This window comes from Coregonus clupeaformis, chromosome 35 (assembly GCF_020615455.1).
Source record: "Coregonus clupeaformis isolate EN_2021a chromosome 35, ASM2061545v1, whole genome shotgun sequence".
NCBI classification, from domain to species: domain Eukaryota; kingdom Metazoa; phylum Chordata; class Actinopteri; order Salmoniformes; family Salmonidae; genus Coregonus; species Coregonus clupeaformis.
The window spans coordinates 24,483,826-24,497,588 of NC_059226.1; the positions used below are offsets into that span (position 1 = coordinate 24,483,826).

The 13,763-nt window shown below is 42.4% G+C and overlaps 1 protein-coding gene across 1 annotated transcript; it reads right to left on the bottom strand.

The window, feature by feature from the left end:
• Window positions 1–2,306: 2,306 nt before the first annotated feature.
• On the bottom strand, window positions 2,307–12,739 carry LOC121550914. The gene is made up of 5 exons (XM_041863363.2): window positions 12,473–12,739; window positions 11,158–11,249; window positions 7,666–7,764; window positions 6,001–6,171; window positions 2,307–4,785 (listed from the first exon to the last, which is right to left on the bottom strand). The coding sequence occupies exons 1-5, from the start codon at window positions 12,561–12,563 to the stop codon at window positions 4,591–4,593; spliced, it is 648 nt and encodes a 215-aa protein (XP_041719297.1). The 5' UTR covers window positions 12,564–12,739; the 3' UTR covers window positions 2,307–4,590.
• Between the last annotated feature and the right edge of the window lie 1,024 nt (window positions 12,740–13,763).

Below are 13,763 nucleotides of genomic sequence, written 5' to 3' on the forward strand. Positions count from 1 at the left end.
CAAATGCACTCTAGCAAACTTCAGACGGGCCTGGACATGTACTGGCTTAAGCAGGGGGACACGTCTGGCACTGCAGGATTTGAGTCCCTGGCGGCGTAGTGTGTTACTGATGGTAGGCTTTGTTACTTTGGTCCCAGCTCTCTGCAGGTCATTCACTAGGTCCCCCGTGTGGTTCTGGGATTTTTGCTCACCGTTCTTGTGATCATTTTGACCCCACGGGGTGAGATCTTGCGTGGAGCCCCAGATCGAGGGAGATTATCAGTGGTCTTGTATGTCTTCCATTTCCTAATAATTGCTCCCACAGTTGATTTCTTCAAACCAAGCTGCTTACCTATTGCAGATTCAGTCTTCCCAGCCTGGTGCAGGTCTACAATTTTGTTTCTGGTGTCCTTTGACAGCTCTTTGGTCTTGGCCATAGTGGAGTTTGGAGTGTGACTGTTTGAGGTTGTGGACAGGTGTCTTTTATACTGATAACAAGTTCAAACAGGTGCCATTAATACAGGTAACGAGTGGAGGACAGAGGAGCCTCTTAAAGAAGAAGTTACAGGTCTGTGAGAGCCAGAAATCTTGCTTGTTTGTAGGTGACCAAATACTTATTTTCCACCATAATTTGCAAATAAATTAATTACAAATCCTACAATGTGATTTTCTGGATTTTTTTTCTTCTCAATTTGTCTGTCATAGTTGACGTGTACCTATGATGAAAATGACAGGCCTCTCTCATCTTTTTAAGTGGGAGAACTTGCACAATTGTTGGCTGACTAAATACTTTTTCCCCCCACTGTATGTATGTATAAACATGGGGGATTGGAAGTGATGCAAACAATTACATTGATGGAAGTTTCAGTCTATCTGCAATATTAAGCTGATCTACCCCCTAATTATTTTTATATTTTTTATATTTAAAAACATTTTTTTTTTAAAGTAATAAAATACGATCATACAGTGTTAGACTTTCACAAGGCAATTCAGAGAAACTGATCATAATTTTGGTCCGCACAGAAAGGAGTCATGAGTGCATTCAGGTGTGTGTGCTGCGGCGAATATTCTTCCCAATAAACACATCGTCTCATTCTGTTCAGAACAACCCAGGGTATGATGCCATGTCATCTTGTAACTGTACATCAAACATAGTGATCATAAACGTTGACACTGTATATGACATGAGTTTTATGATTTGGAAATGTGAAGTGCACATTTGGACTCATGGATGTTTATCTTGCTTGTATGACATCAAAGCAGTATTTATTATAATGCTTAACGTCTCACCTTTCAAAATACATTTATTTATCTTCATTTACAGCATTTCCCTCACTCAGACAACAAAACATTTGCAAAAGTTGCCCAATTACTGGGAGGGATGGGGGCCACTTCTGTCACGCGTGGTGCTCAAGTTCAGAACGGCTGTCAGTCAAAACCCATACAGCACTGTGAAGCGCAGAGCCAGAGCTCTGAAGTCATGTATAGCATGTTACTGTACAGCCACTGCGTTCCAATTTAGGCATTTATTAGTGCCCAAACCTGTCATTTTCAATCAATATACGGGTACGAGTGTAAAGGGCTATGAAGATTAAGACATTTAGGACGTTTATTGAAGAAAAAAACACTGCTATTTCCTTTCCTTCATTGAAATCTGAAGGGTTATCAGAAAGTCATTGTAAATCTAACAAAGCCTGTCTTTCAGTATAGCCTGTGCTAATCCCCTAAATACCAAATCGTTATGCTTAATTAGCTGTTGAGATGTCAATGATGAAGAGAGCACCCCATGTCACCTCTTTTTGTGATCTGTATTTTAAGGGATCAAACGACCATAAAACCTAATTAACTATATGGGGCTCATCTTTTACGACAAGAGCTCAAGGGGATTACCAAACAGTTGCACTTTGTGTCTGTCAGTCAGAAGACTGTGATGAAAGTTGTTCATCCTGTAGTGTCTTCTCATTCTGCCCCTAGGCTGTTTCCAGCTGTGCTGCCCAACCATGAGGAGCTTAATGACCTCTGAGAGACCCCTTTTGTTCTCTCTCTCTCATTAGACACCCAATAGCAGCAGGACAATGGAACCCTTGTGGACACTTCATCTAATGAGTTAAACATAATGATGTCATGGTCAGTAATGTATTTCTGTGAGAGTATTGTCTCAAAAGGATGGGGTAAATTGGTTCAGTTTTCAGTGAAAATGTTGTAATCTTCAAGACTCTGCAATTCTATAGATGGCCACCAGATATCAGAGGTCAACCTTTTTATGAGTGACAATGGATGGAGAAGGAATTTGACAAGGCACAGAGGTAACAAATATGTTAACTAATACAGAGACAAATGCATCCATTTTCCTCCTTAGACTGTCATTATGACTTTTAAAAACAATTCACTCATTGCAAGTAACAATTTACATGATTAAGAAATTATAAAATAGAAATGTAATTAACAGGTAATTAATTCACATGTATAATACTTAGGTTCCAGAGTCATTCAAAATGCACAAAAACACCACTCCCACCAATGTAATGTGCTGTTGGAGGGTTTGGAAAGGGAAAGTTAGACGTCCTCCAGTGATTTTCGAACTTTTCCTGTTCAACTATCCCAAGTATAAATACACTAAAGTACACACACTAAAGGGTTAAAAAATAAGTTTTGAGCAAAATAGTGTTTTTTAGACACAACCGCAAACTTCAATGAGTAGGGCATTCAAGGATTTGGTCTGATGGTCAGATGTGATGTCATCAGCCTCACCCTTGCTTGAGGAACAATAGAGAACAAAAGAGGAAAGCACCCCCCGCCCCTCCCCACACTTGTGCAATGTCATGTCATACCTGGACCACCTATTGAGATGTGCCTTTTGTTAAGTAAATCAGGTGTTAAATGAGGTGAAAAGGAGACTGGTGGACATTAAGACCAGACAGAGGCAGCACACAGGAGCTATGTAAAACGTGTCTTTATTTTCTAGAAGCCACCACCATCTCAATTAGTTCACGTGACAGACAGGAATTTATAGTCCCCTGTAGCTCAGTTGGTAGAGCATGGCGCTTGCAACGCCAGGGTTGTGGGTTCGTTTCCCACGGGGGGCCAGTATGAAAATGTATACACTCACTAACTGTAAGTCGTTGATGTGAGGGAAATATTACATACTTTTTATTGTCATTCATACTGGTTTCTTCTCAAGCTTGTGCAGGGACTGTTAAAAGACAGGCAGCACAGTTAATATTATAAAACCAGTTCATGAACAAAAAAGCTTTTTACACAACTATTCTCATTCACTGTTCACAGAGCTCTTGAATAAACAAAGCTAGCTACTTAGTTAACAATTCCCAGAATCCCAGTGCTGAATTGTATCTTAAAGGCCCAGTGCAGTCAAAATTCAGCTGATGAAACTAACACGATTTGATCAGTGTTATTTCCTGATAGTTGCTGGTTGAAAATACATTCTACATAGGACCTTCTAAACAGCAGGTTTTGCATGGCTGGAGTTTTGGCTTGCCTGGTGACATCACCAGGTGGTAAATGAGTTAATAGACTAATAACAAAGAGAGTTAAACAATAAAAACTAGTGTTCCCTTTTCCCCTCCCCACTCAGACCACAATTCTTGCTTGTGAAATATTTTTTTGCTTAAAAGCTATTTTTTTCTTCTTTTTGAACATTTTAATGGAAAACTATTACAGTAAGGTACATAATTGTTACCCATAAATGATTTGATATTGATATAAAAAACGGCTGCATTTAAGACCCGTTACCAGAGCCAACACAGGTTTGGTGTTGTTGACTCACTCTCTTCACAGGTTCCAAGACTCACACATAAATTGTAGCTGGCTCAGCTGTACAACCCAAGCTCAGCAGGGTAGGACACAGGAGCATATTACAACTCACCCTTATACGTTTTTGGCTCAGACATTGCACTAAAAGAGGAGAGTGGTTTTACTCAGAATAGGACTTGCTACAACACAGTTCCCAAAGACCAAATAATCCAGAACACCTTCATCCATAAAATGATCTATAGAGGGTACCATGATCAAATGTAGAAAATATGAGAAACATTTTTTTAAAGTCTAAAGATTGTTCTTCCCTTTTTGGTGCTTTTTCTGTTCACAGCAAAATGGTCTTTGTTTTTCAGCAGCCTATTTGCCATGGACTGTCTTTCCGTCTGGCCTGTCTCCTCTTACAGTTACCTTTGGCATTAGAACCTTCCACCTCAGACACATAGTCCTGGCATTGGTCATCTCCAGGACTGTTTCCATTTTCACTGAATAATGGCAATCCAGGTCTTCCCAGTTCACCAATCTTATTTAGGCTCCAGTTTAAAATCACAACTGACAAGAGGTGTTTAGACATTCAAGTTTGTCAGTATGGAGTAACTCGCAATGGAGAATTTCACTATCTTTGGTCACTATCTTCCAGCATACTGTCACTGCAGGATGTTCCTACAGTACAGTCAAGCCATTGGCTGCTGGATCTGATTCAACCTATTGAGAATGTGTGCATTTCCACTGTCTGTTATCCTCTGACCAGTTTGGCACATCAAGGTGGATAAAAAGCGTCAATACTCCAGTTGTCCTTGTCATCGTGTGCCAGCAGGGGTCAGTAGAGTGTCTGAGGATTCAGACTGGTTGGGTGGCACTGTTGGCATCCTGAGTGGATGGGCACTGAGTGGTTACCTCTGACTGAGTGGTGAGGTCTGTGCCAGGGTGTGGAGGGTAAATGTTTTGGGGGTGAGGGGTGTCTATTCCAGACCCCAGAATGTCCAAGGGCACTTCAATGGAGTGGCGGATGCTCTCCTCATACGTTGGAGGGGGCTGTGGGAGAGAAAGCTCTGGTTAACACTGCTTTAGAACCTAGGGTAAGTGGGTACATGTCAGATGGGTGAGTGGATGGCTTGATTTGAGTGTGTCGCGGCTCATCATATCAAGCTATACTTTGTGACAAAGTGAGACACTTAGTGAGTCACCCTCTTATGTTAACACTCACAAGTGAGAGGCTATAAACTGTCCTGAAAATGTTAAACTCTAAATATTCCACACATATAACAAAATAACCCATGACCTTCTAAGATGACATCCCATCTAAGATTAGAGACTCCATTTCCCAGGTGCAGGTGTTTCCTAGCGTGTATTGGCTGATACATGATATCTAACACAAAACCTAATGGCATCATGTTAGCATTTACATGACAGATTAGGTTGGCAGCACCCGGGCTGCCTTTAGCATCACTCCTCCAGTACAGAGCCTATCTCCGTCATCAGCCAGCTCCTCACTCCCTGACTGACTCCTCTTATCTTTTAATTGCTTGGGGGCCCCGCGGGCGGCAGGGACTGCCCTGCACTCCTCTCCCAGCCCTATAAAAACACCACACACGTACCGGGCAACACAGTTACACTCAGCCCCTCCGGCCACCACACAGACAGGGCAATTATAGGCCTTCAGACCCCCCTCTACTGTTTGACGGGGCCACTTTGAGCTACCGGTGACAGGATGGAGGACTGGTGGGAGGTCACTTATTCACTGGGACGTTTATTAAAGAAAAAGAGGAGCAAAGGAGAAAAGCACAAAGCTCTGCCACTGTTTACACTGAGGACACAAGCTTTAATTATGTTTTATGTGCCTTTTTCTCATTACCTTGTCTGCTCGAGCGTTACGCAAGTCAAAGCCCCGGCGAAAGATCAACATGGTAAAACCTGGTAATGCGCAGTCTGTGTATCACTACAGCAGAAGATGAGATGATAGGGCTCCTATTTGCGGCGCTCTGAATAGTGTTTAATCTTAGAACAAGCTCCAGTTACCCTGTGACAGCACATTCATAATGAACAAAACCTCTCATTTATTATCTTCTTTTAGAGGCCTCTGCAGTAACAGCAGATTATTTATGTAAGGCTCTTTAATAATGGACTAAAGATTAACTTTGGTAACATTCAATGATCTACACTTTCCAGGAAACTGAGGCAGTGTGTGAATACTTATGAGGCCACATGCCACTTATCTCACTGTTACCCATCCACCTCCCGGTATCGTACCTCAGTCAGCATGGGGCCGTTGAGGCCGAAACGGTCAGCGATCATCATGTGTATCTGTCTCTGGCGGTCCTTCTTCCTGACACTCTCGTAGGAGGGCAGCCTGGGGAGGGGCGCCTCCAGGGAGGGCAGGCGGTAGCTGGAGGGCAGGCCGATGAGGAACAGCTGCCCTGACTGATGGAGAGAAGACAGAGACAGACAGAGGAACACAACGGGACAGTTAGAGGGATGTGACAAACACTTTGATGGAAGGTACTGCTGGTGTCTGTTTGGTCATGGAGAATCCTTGTCAGTGCATCACTTCTGACTATACTTGTCAAAGCGATAAACCTACCCACACACAGCGGAAGCAGGGCCCCCTGTTCCTGGAGATTTTTTACAAGACAAACATGGTACCAAAAAATAAATAAATACAATATTATTTAACACTATAAAACATGACAAATGTATATATAATATGATTTAAATAAATCTTGAAATTGGTCTGAGCTGGTATTGAGGGGCCCCCTGGCCTGGGACTGACTCTGCACTGCAATGGCATAGCCTTGTTTGTTAATTTAGCAGAAAATACACTTTTATATTCCCGTGCCCTTATCACAGTCAAGACACCCCTATTTTATAGGTAGAATATAATGGAATATATAACAAAATAAAATAGAAAATAATATTTTTTAAAATCAAAGAGATGCCAGTGCGAAGTGAGATGCACATCTCGTGACTGGAATGGTTACTTTTTAAAAAGAGTGACAATTTGAGAAGGGTCTCATGCGCTCAATTTATTCAGGGATATAAACCATATAATTTCTTATTTTCGATAATATATATAGATGTTAGTTCGGATTAGGTTTTACCTGTTCTTTGGACATTTCAAAAATGGATTTACAATTTTACATTGCCCATTGCATGATTGCGCATGAATGACCTTATACCCCATGACACGACACATCTGTTTGGTGAGAAGGTTTACTATAATGTTCTTCCCTGTAACTTGTTTTTGAATGGCATCTGAAAGCAAAAGTAGTCTATTCTATATTACATTATTAGGTTGAACTATAGCATAGTAGACACATGGGATTCAGTTCCTTGTGCTAGACTACAGAAAGCAATAGCCTATCGAATTGATGTGGATGTGTTTGCTGCTTATGTTGAAGACTGCTGTCTACCTGATCTTGCATGATTGATGTTATTTAGTTTACGGTCTGACTTATCTAAAGAACCAGGTGTAGCCTATGCCTAATTCTTTCTCCATGGTTCTGACTTGTCTGCTCGTTGCACATTGCTTTGTATCAATCTGTGCACTTAATAATCCTGGTGCAGGTATAAGATACTTAATGATGATTGATGACCATTCAAACATGAATGCATTTATGATACCAGCTACTTTGGAAGTCCTCTGTAGCTCAATTGGTAGAGCATGGCGCTTGTAACGCTAGGGTAGTGGGTTCGATCCCCGGGACCACCCATACGTAAAAATGTATGCACACATGACTGTAAGTCACTTTGGATAAAAGCGTCTGCTAAATGGCATATTATTATTATTATAAGCCATAATTGTAAAACTGTAAATAATATGCCCCCCACCCCTCCCCTGTGGTGAAACCCTATCACTGGGACTGACAACATATTGACTGAAAACGTATTGACCCACCCAGTGCTGGGCCTGCTTACCTGTGTGTGTGTGTTGTCGTGCATGATGTCATGAGTCTGTTCCAGACAGGGGTTTCCCACCAGTGTCTGTCTGCTGCTGTAGTACTGAGGAGGGGCGTCCTGCAGGAGGACAGAGGGAACAGTGATCAATGTGAGTCAGCGTATAGTATGGTGAACCACCCACTAGCACATTAACTACAGAGATGAGTGAACAACTTCTATCAACCCTCAATTTAAGTTTGAGATTCAACGAGGATCTAATTAAAATATAGATTGAATGTCATTGACGATCTGCCCAATGTTAACCTCATACAACCATCTGGAAGTCTTGCAAGCTTACTTTCTGTTTTGATAGCGCAGTGGTAATCAGTCTGGTAATTACGAGGCTAGCCCAACGTCCCAATTAGGAAGGCATTCACTAATTTCAGCCTTATTGACCAATTGTCATGCCTTGTTTCATTCTTGTAGGTCCTGACTTTTAGCAATACCATAAATTATCTAGCCTATAAGACGACCACCCTCCGATTTCCATGCCTCCTCCCAGTCCCACCCCTTTCAAACAAGATTAGGCAGGCTCACACTGTATGGCGCAGTGGTCAAAGGCACTGCATCGCAGTGCTAGCTGTGCCACTAGAGATCCTGGTTCGAATCCAGGCTCTGTCGTAGCCGGCCGCGACCGGGAGACCCATGGGGCGGTGCACAATTGGCCCAGGGTAGGGGAGGGAATGGCCGGCAGGGATGTAGCTCAGTTGGTAGAGCATGGCGTTTGCAACGCCAGGGTTGTGGGTTCGTTTCCCACGGGGGGGCCAGTATGAATAAATAAAAAATAAATAAATAATGTATGCACTCACTAACTGTAAGTCGCTCTGGATAAGAGCGTCTGCTAAATAACTAAAATGTAAAATGTGCTGGAATTCTTCAAAAACCCTGCTGGAAAACTAGGTGATTACCCTGGGCCTAAATGAGTCTCTTTGTGTTGGGGACAATGCAGTGTCCTACTGTGTCATCAGGGTCCCTGGCAAGAAACCACACAGTGTGACCTTTTCAGCATGTCTCTCTTCCCTTGTAACTGCAGCAGGTACCTCTTAACAAGCGTGCTCAAATACACATTATGACCCCCATACTTAATTTGGGCGGCATTACACAGCAAAGTCATTTTTTGCCTGACTGAGAGTTCAATCCAGCATGAGGATGCGTGATGAGTAGGAGGAGAACGGTTGTAGCAATTTACATAGGAAAGTTGCCCCACTGCAAATCACTCATAGGGAAGTAGGCTTGTTCATATCAACAAAATGGTCACCTTCAAAACATCAGGGCCAGTTTTTGATGCCTGCCTGAACGGTGACATCACTCACGTTCCCAGTGATGCAATTTGACCTTTGCCACCACCCCTCCAGTATGTGACTGAGAGAGAAGCCACAGAAACATTGATGTCAAAGGTCACCTTCCCTCGCTAGTTTGCACTTTCAAGCGGTGAAAAAAGTCCTCAGGATAAAATGGGAGATGTCCTTTTGTTTCTGCCTCTGATTCACCCAGCGTGAAAAAGCACAACCGTGTAAAATCAGAGCTGAAGTGGGGGGAGGACCCCATCGGCAGTGTGCCTTTTTCAGTGCCGCGACCTGAAGGAGAGCCATTGTCCCCAACACCCACAGGAGGGTCTGGCCACTATTCATGGTGCAAACTGAAGCAGGGAAAGGTATGTGGCTACAACACAGATAGAGGAAAGTAAACGTTCCATCAAAAACAATAATAGAGGCTTTTTTCCATGTGAGCCTCCCTCGCAATCTGGCTTGCCTTCAAGTTGGTGTCCTTGTAATGATCTTGTAACAAAACCACCCTCTTCCACAACATGCCTCAGTTAACCAGTCACTATGACTATATGGGTGACTGGATAGGATTTCAGGGAATGTGTAAGAGACATACCAGGGACACCAAAAACAACAAATTGATTTCAACAAATCTGTTTCTATTTAAAATAACTTCATTGTCAGGAAACGTGTTGTTTACTTTTCTCACACCACTGCCAGCTATCTGTGTATTATTTCACCCAGTAGCACTTTGTCACCTGCACAGTTTCCAGAGGTCATCTCCATACCCACCAAGCTCTTTCCATATTTACACCCTGTCACCCACAGTTTACTGTATAGACTAGACTCCACTCCCCACACTGACAATATGTTTGGAAATAGGGATGAGCAATGTTGTCTGATCTGTCATGTGTGGGTTACTCTAGCTGACAGCAGGTCAAAATGGCAGACATGTACAAGAGGATAAGCCTGTCTTTTCCTGCCAAGAGACAGCATAACTTTTCTCTGTCTGTTCAGGCCAGAGCCAAACATAGCAGAGCCAAAGGAGATTTTGGTGTTTCCTGTCTATCTGAAAAAGTATGAGCAGTGTCCCTGTGCTCCAGAGATAACATACTAACCCTACCCCAGGGACCGAGGGGGGGCAAGAGGCAGGACACAGGGCAGGAAGAGGAAACATGGAGGATGGGCAGAAACTGAAAACTGACCTCCATGGAGAGTTTATACTTCCTGTTCCCTATTTCATGTACCAAGTTAGGGACTTGAATATTGGTTAAATCAAATCAAATCAAATTTTATTGGCCACATGCGCCGAATACAACAGGTGCAGACATTACAGTGAAATGCTTACTTACAGCCCTTAACCAACAGTGCATTTATTTTTAACAAAAAAGTAAAAATTAAACAACAACAAAAAAAGTGTTGAGAAAAAAAGAGCAGAAGTAAAATAAAATAACAGTAGGAATTTTAAAGTTGTTAAATAGTATTGATATGTATGAACCTCCATACTTTGGACATCCATCATGGTACCATTCATATAAGTTACTCTTGTCTGCTAAGTTCTATTCTCAGGGAGGGAGAGGAAAGGAGGTCAACAGTGATACAGAAGACTCCTCCTCTGTGCTTTGTGTTCCTCACTCAGGGGAATACTGAATACTGTATCCAGTTTCTGGGTGAGATTTGCCAGTAGGCTGTGCAGGATATGCTTGTCTGCAGTCAAGATCAGATTTTCCTCCGCCCTGTGTTAGCCATTCATATGTTTTCATACAACATGTTTTGAGTACAATTTTATGCTAAACAATCTGTTTGTAATATTCTCATTGTAGTGGTGTTGACACATCACAAGATTGACGCAGGTATCAATAGCATTTATCAATGCTGCCGCACCACACACTATGGCTCATGGTTGCTTTGGCACTCAGGGATAGTTATGGATGCCGGCGCTCATAGCCAAAGCAATGTTAATTCCATCAATGCAAATCCATGGTTTTACAGTGATCATATCAAGTTTATTCTGGGCCTGTTCCCATAGTCATGCAAATTTTACGTGACACCTCTTAATGGCGCTAATTTGAAATTGCATGGTACTTTTGGCCTAAATCACCTAATCTAATCTGTATTGTGCCGAATTTGAATGTATGGTTTGTTCACAAGTGACACGTTCTCATTAATTTCAATAAAATATAGTGAATGAGCTCAACGTTCTTACCATGTCTCCATGGGCGTCCTTGCAGCAGTGAGGTTCTTTCCGGTATATGGACAGCAGCACCACGATCACCACAAACAACACCAGACAGGAAACTAGTAAAGGAGAGGAGAAGAAGAAGAGGAAAACTCATCACATTACATTTACGTCATTTAGCAGACGCTCTTATCCAGAGTGACTTACAGTTAGTGAACACATTTTTTATTTTTTTATACTGGCCCCCCGTGGGAATCGAACCCACAACCCTGGCGTTGCAAACGCCATGCTCTATCAACTGAGCTACATCCCTGCCGGCCATTCCCTCCCCTACCCTGGACGACGCTGGGCCAATTGTGCGCCGCCCCATGGGTCTCCCGGTCGCGACAGAGCCTGGATTCGAACCAGGATCTCTAGTGGCACAGTTTGCACTGCGATGCAGTGCCTTAGACCGCTGCGCCACTCAGGAGATACCTGCTGTTAACAATGCATCACAATGACAAAGGACATGCCCTTGTACAAAAGGCACATTATGTAATGCCCCAGTCTAATTAATGTAAAGTAATAGTTTATTATAGTGTTCAGGACACTGTAATATGCTGTTGCTAGGGGACAGAGCTTTTCCTGCTCAGATCACAGGTAATTAAGTTGAAACGCTGTGTGGACATACTGTGTAGACTATTTAATGGAACGCTGTTCACAATATGTTTTTCAATCTGTGGACAGGGATAATTGGCTATCGTAACGTTAGTCGCAGTCGATTTTCCACACTTCAAATTCATTTACTATCAAATCTAAATGTGAAGTCAACCATGTAATTCATCTTCTGATCCAAAACAAGTCCAAGAGGAACACTGGTAGCTTCAAGATAATACAGATAGGTTCTAAAAATAGAAAGCTTCATATCTAACATGGTAGGCAAATAGGCTGCTATCTACAGTGATAGCAGCTGGCGAACAGTATATTCAACATATTCCTTATCACACCACCACAGCAGTGATTTGATAAAGTAAAATGATCCATCACTGGTGTCAACAACCTGCTGAGGCAACAGACTCCCCATCCAGATCTATAGCATAGGTCAGTGGTCCACATAGGCTAGACTGTGGTAGTTTTCTACAACTTTACAATAGTTGTGTTTTGTCCAAAGAAAATGAATGAACACATACAACTGCTATTATTGTAACAGGTAAAAGTGACATGCCAATACGCCTGTTTATCATAACAGATGGGTTATTTACAAAAATATGCCTAAAATGATATCTGATTTTGATCTATGCTCAAATGCCACCATCAGTTTCATGGACATTTTGACATTTTGAGAGATTAAAAGCTTACTTACATGCTGCCACAATGACCGTGAGTTGATCCGATGTTAACTGAGAGGGGATGGTTGGAGTTGCAGCGGTGGACATCTCTGGCGAATAGACCATCTATGCCCAATTGGATCCTGAAGTCAGAGGGTAAAAGGGGACTATTTTCGTAAAAGGGACCGAGATCAGAGATTATGCTTCTTTTCCTCATCCCCTGTCCTATTCCAATGCAAGAGTGACGAGCTCCAAACAAGAGTCGGGTCAGGGAAACTCACGTCGGTAAACATGCCACAGTATTTGAGTCCTAGGGCGCGCTGTCGCGCTCTCAAATTCCGTGACGTCGCCGGGCACCTGACAACAAACAGTCCTTGTACGATGTTGATAGACGCGCGCGCAGTCGTCAAGGAGGCAACTTGGCTGACACTGGTTGTTAAGTAGACACTGAACTCATAGCAGCACACCGAAGGCTTTTTTTATAATGTTGAGACAATGTAATAGAGGTTTTTCTGCTGCATTTTCTTGACAGATCATAGGCTAAAGACAACTTTACTCAATCAATCATTCAGAAATGCACTAGTCTGTATTATTCATGACAGACTAGATAGGCTTAATCACCACCACCAACCAGACTATAGCACACGCTAATTTAAATAGTTTATTTATTTGATTAAATGTAACTTATTGACTACATTCACACAACACCACGCTTTACAATATCTTAAAGCTGGCCAATACAGCGTGTTTGAAAAGTAAGAAGCCTAATTGTTTTCTCTTGGTTGGGAATCCTAATATTAAGGTCCAAATCAGCCAGGAGGACATCACATTCCAGCGTTGGAGTCACAGGTTACCTTGGAGATGTCTGTGATTGGATAGTGTGCAATGAGAGAGGACAGCCTGTTGGTGGAGTCCAAAACTGCATCTCTGCAACGTACACAGTGCCTTCGGAAAGTATTCAGACCCCTTGACTTTTCCAAATTTTGTTACGTTACAGCCTTATTATAAAATTGATTTTTTTTTTTATCCCTCTCATCAATCTACACACAATACCCCATAATGTTTGCTAATTTATAATTAAAACCCCCCAGAAATATCATATTTACATAAGTATTCAGACCCTTTACTCAGTACTTTGTTGAAGCACCTTTGGCAGCGATTACAGCATCGAGTCTTCTTGGGTATGACGCTACAAGCTTGGCACACCTGTATTTGGGGAGTTTCTCCCATTCTTCTCTGCAGATCCTCTCAAGCTCTGTGTAAGGTTGGATGGGGAGCGTTGCTGCACAGCTATTTTCAGGTATTTCCAGAGATGTTCAATCGGGT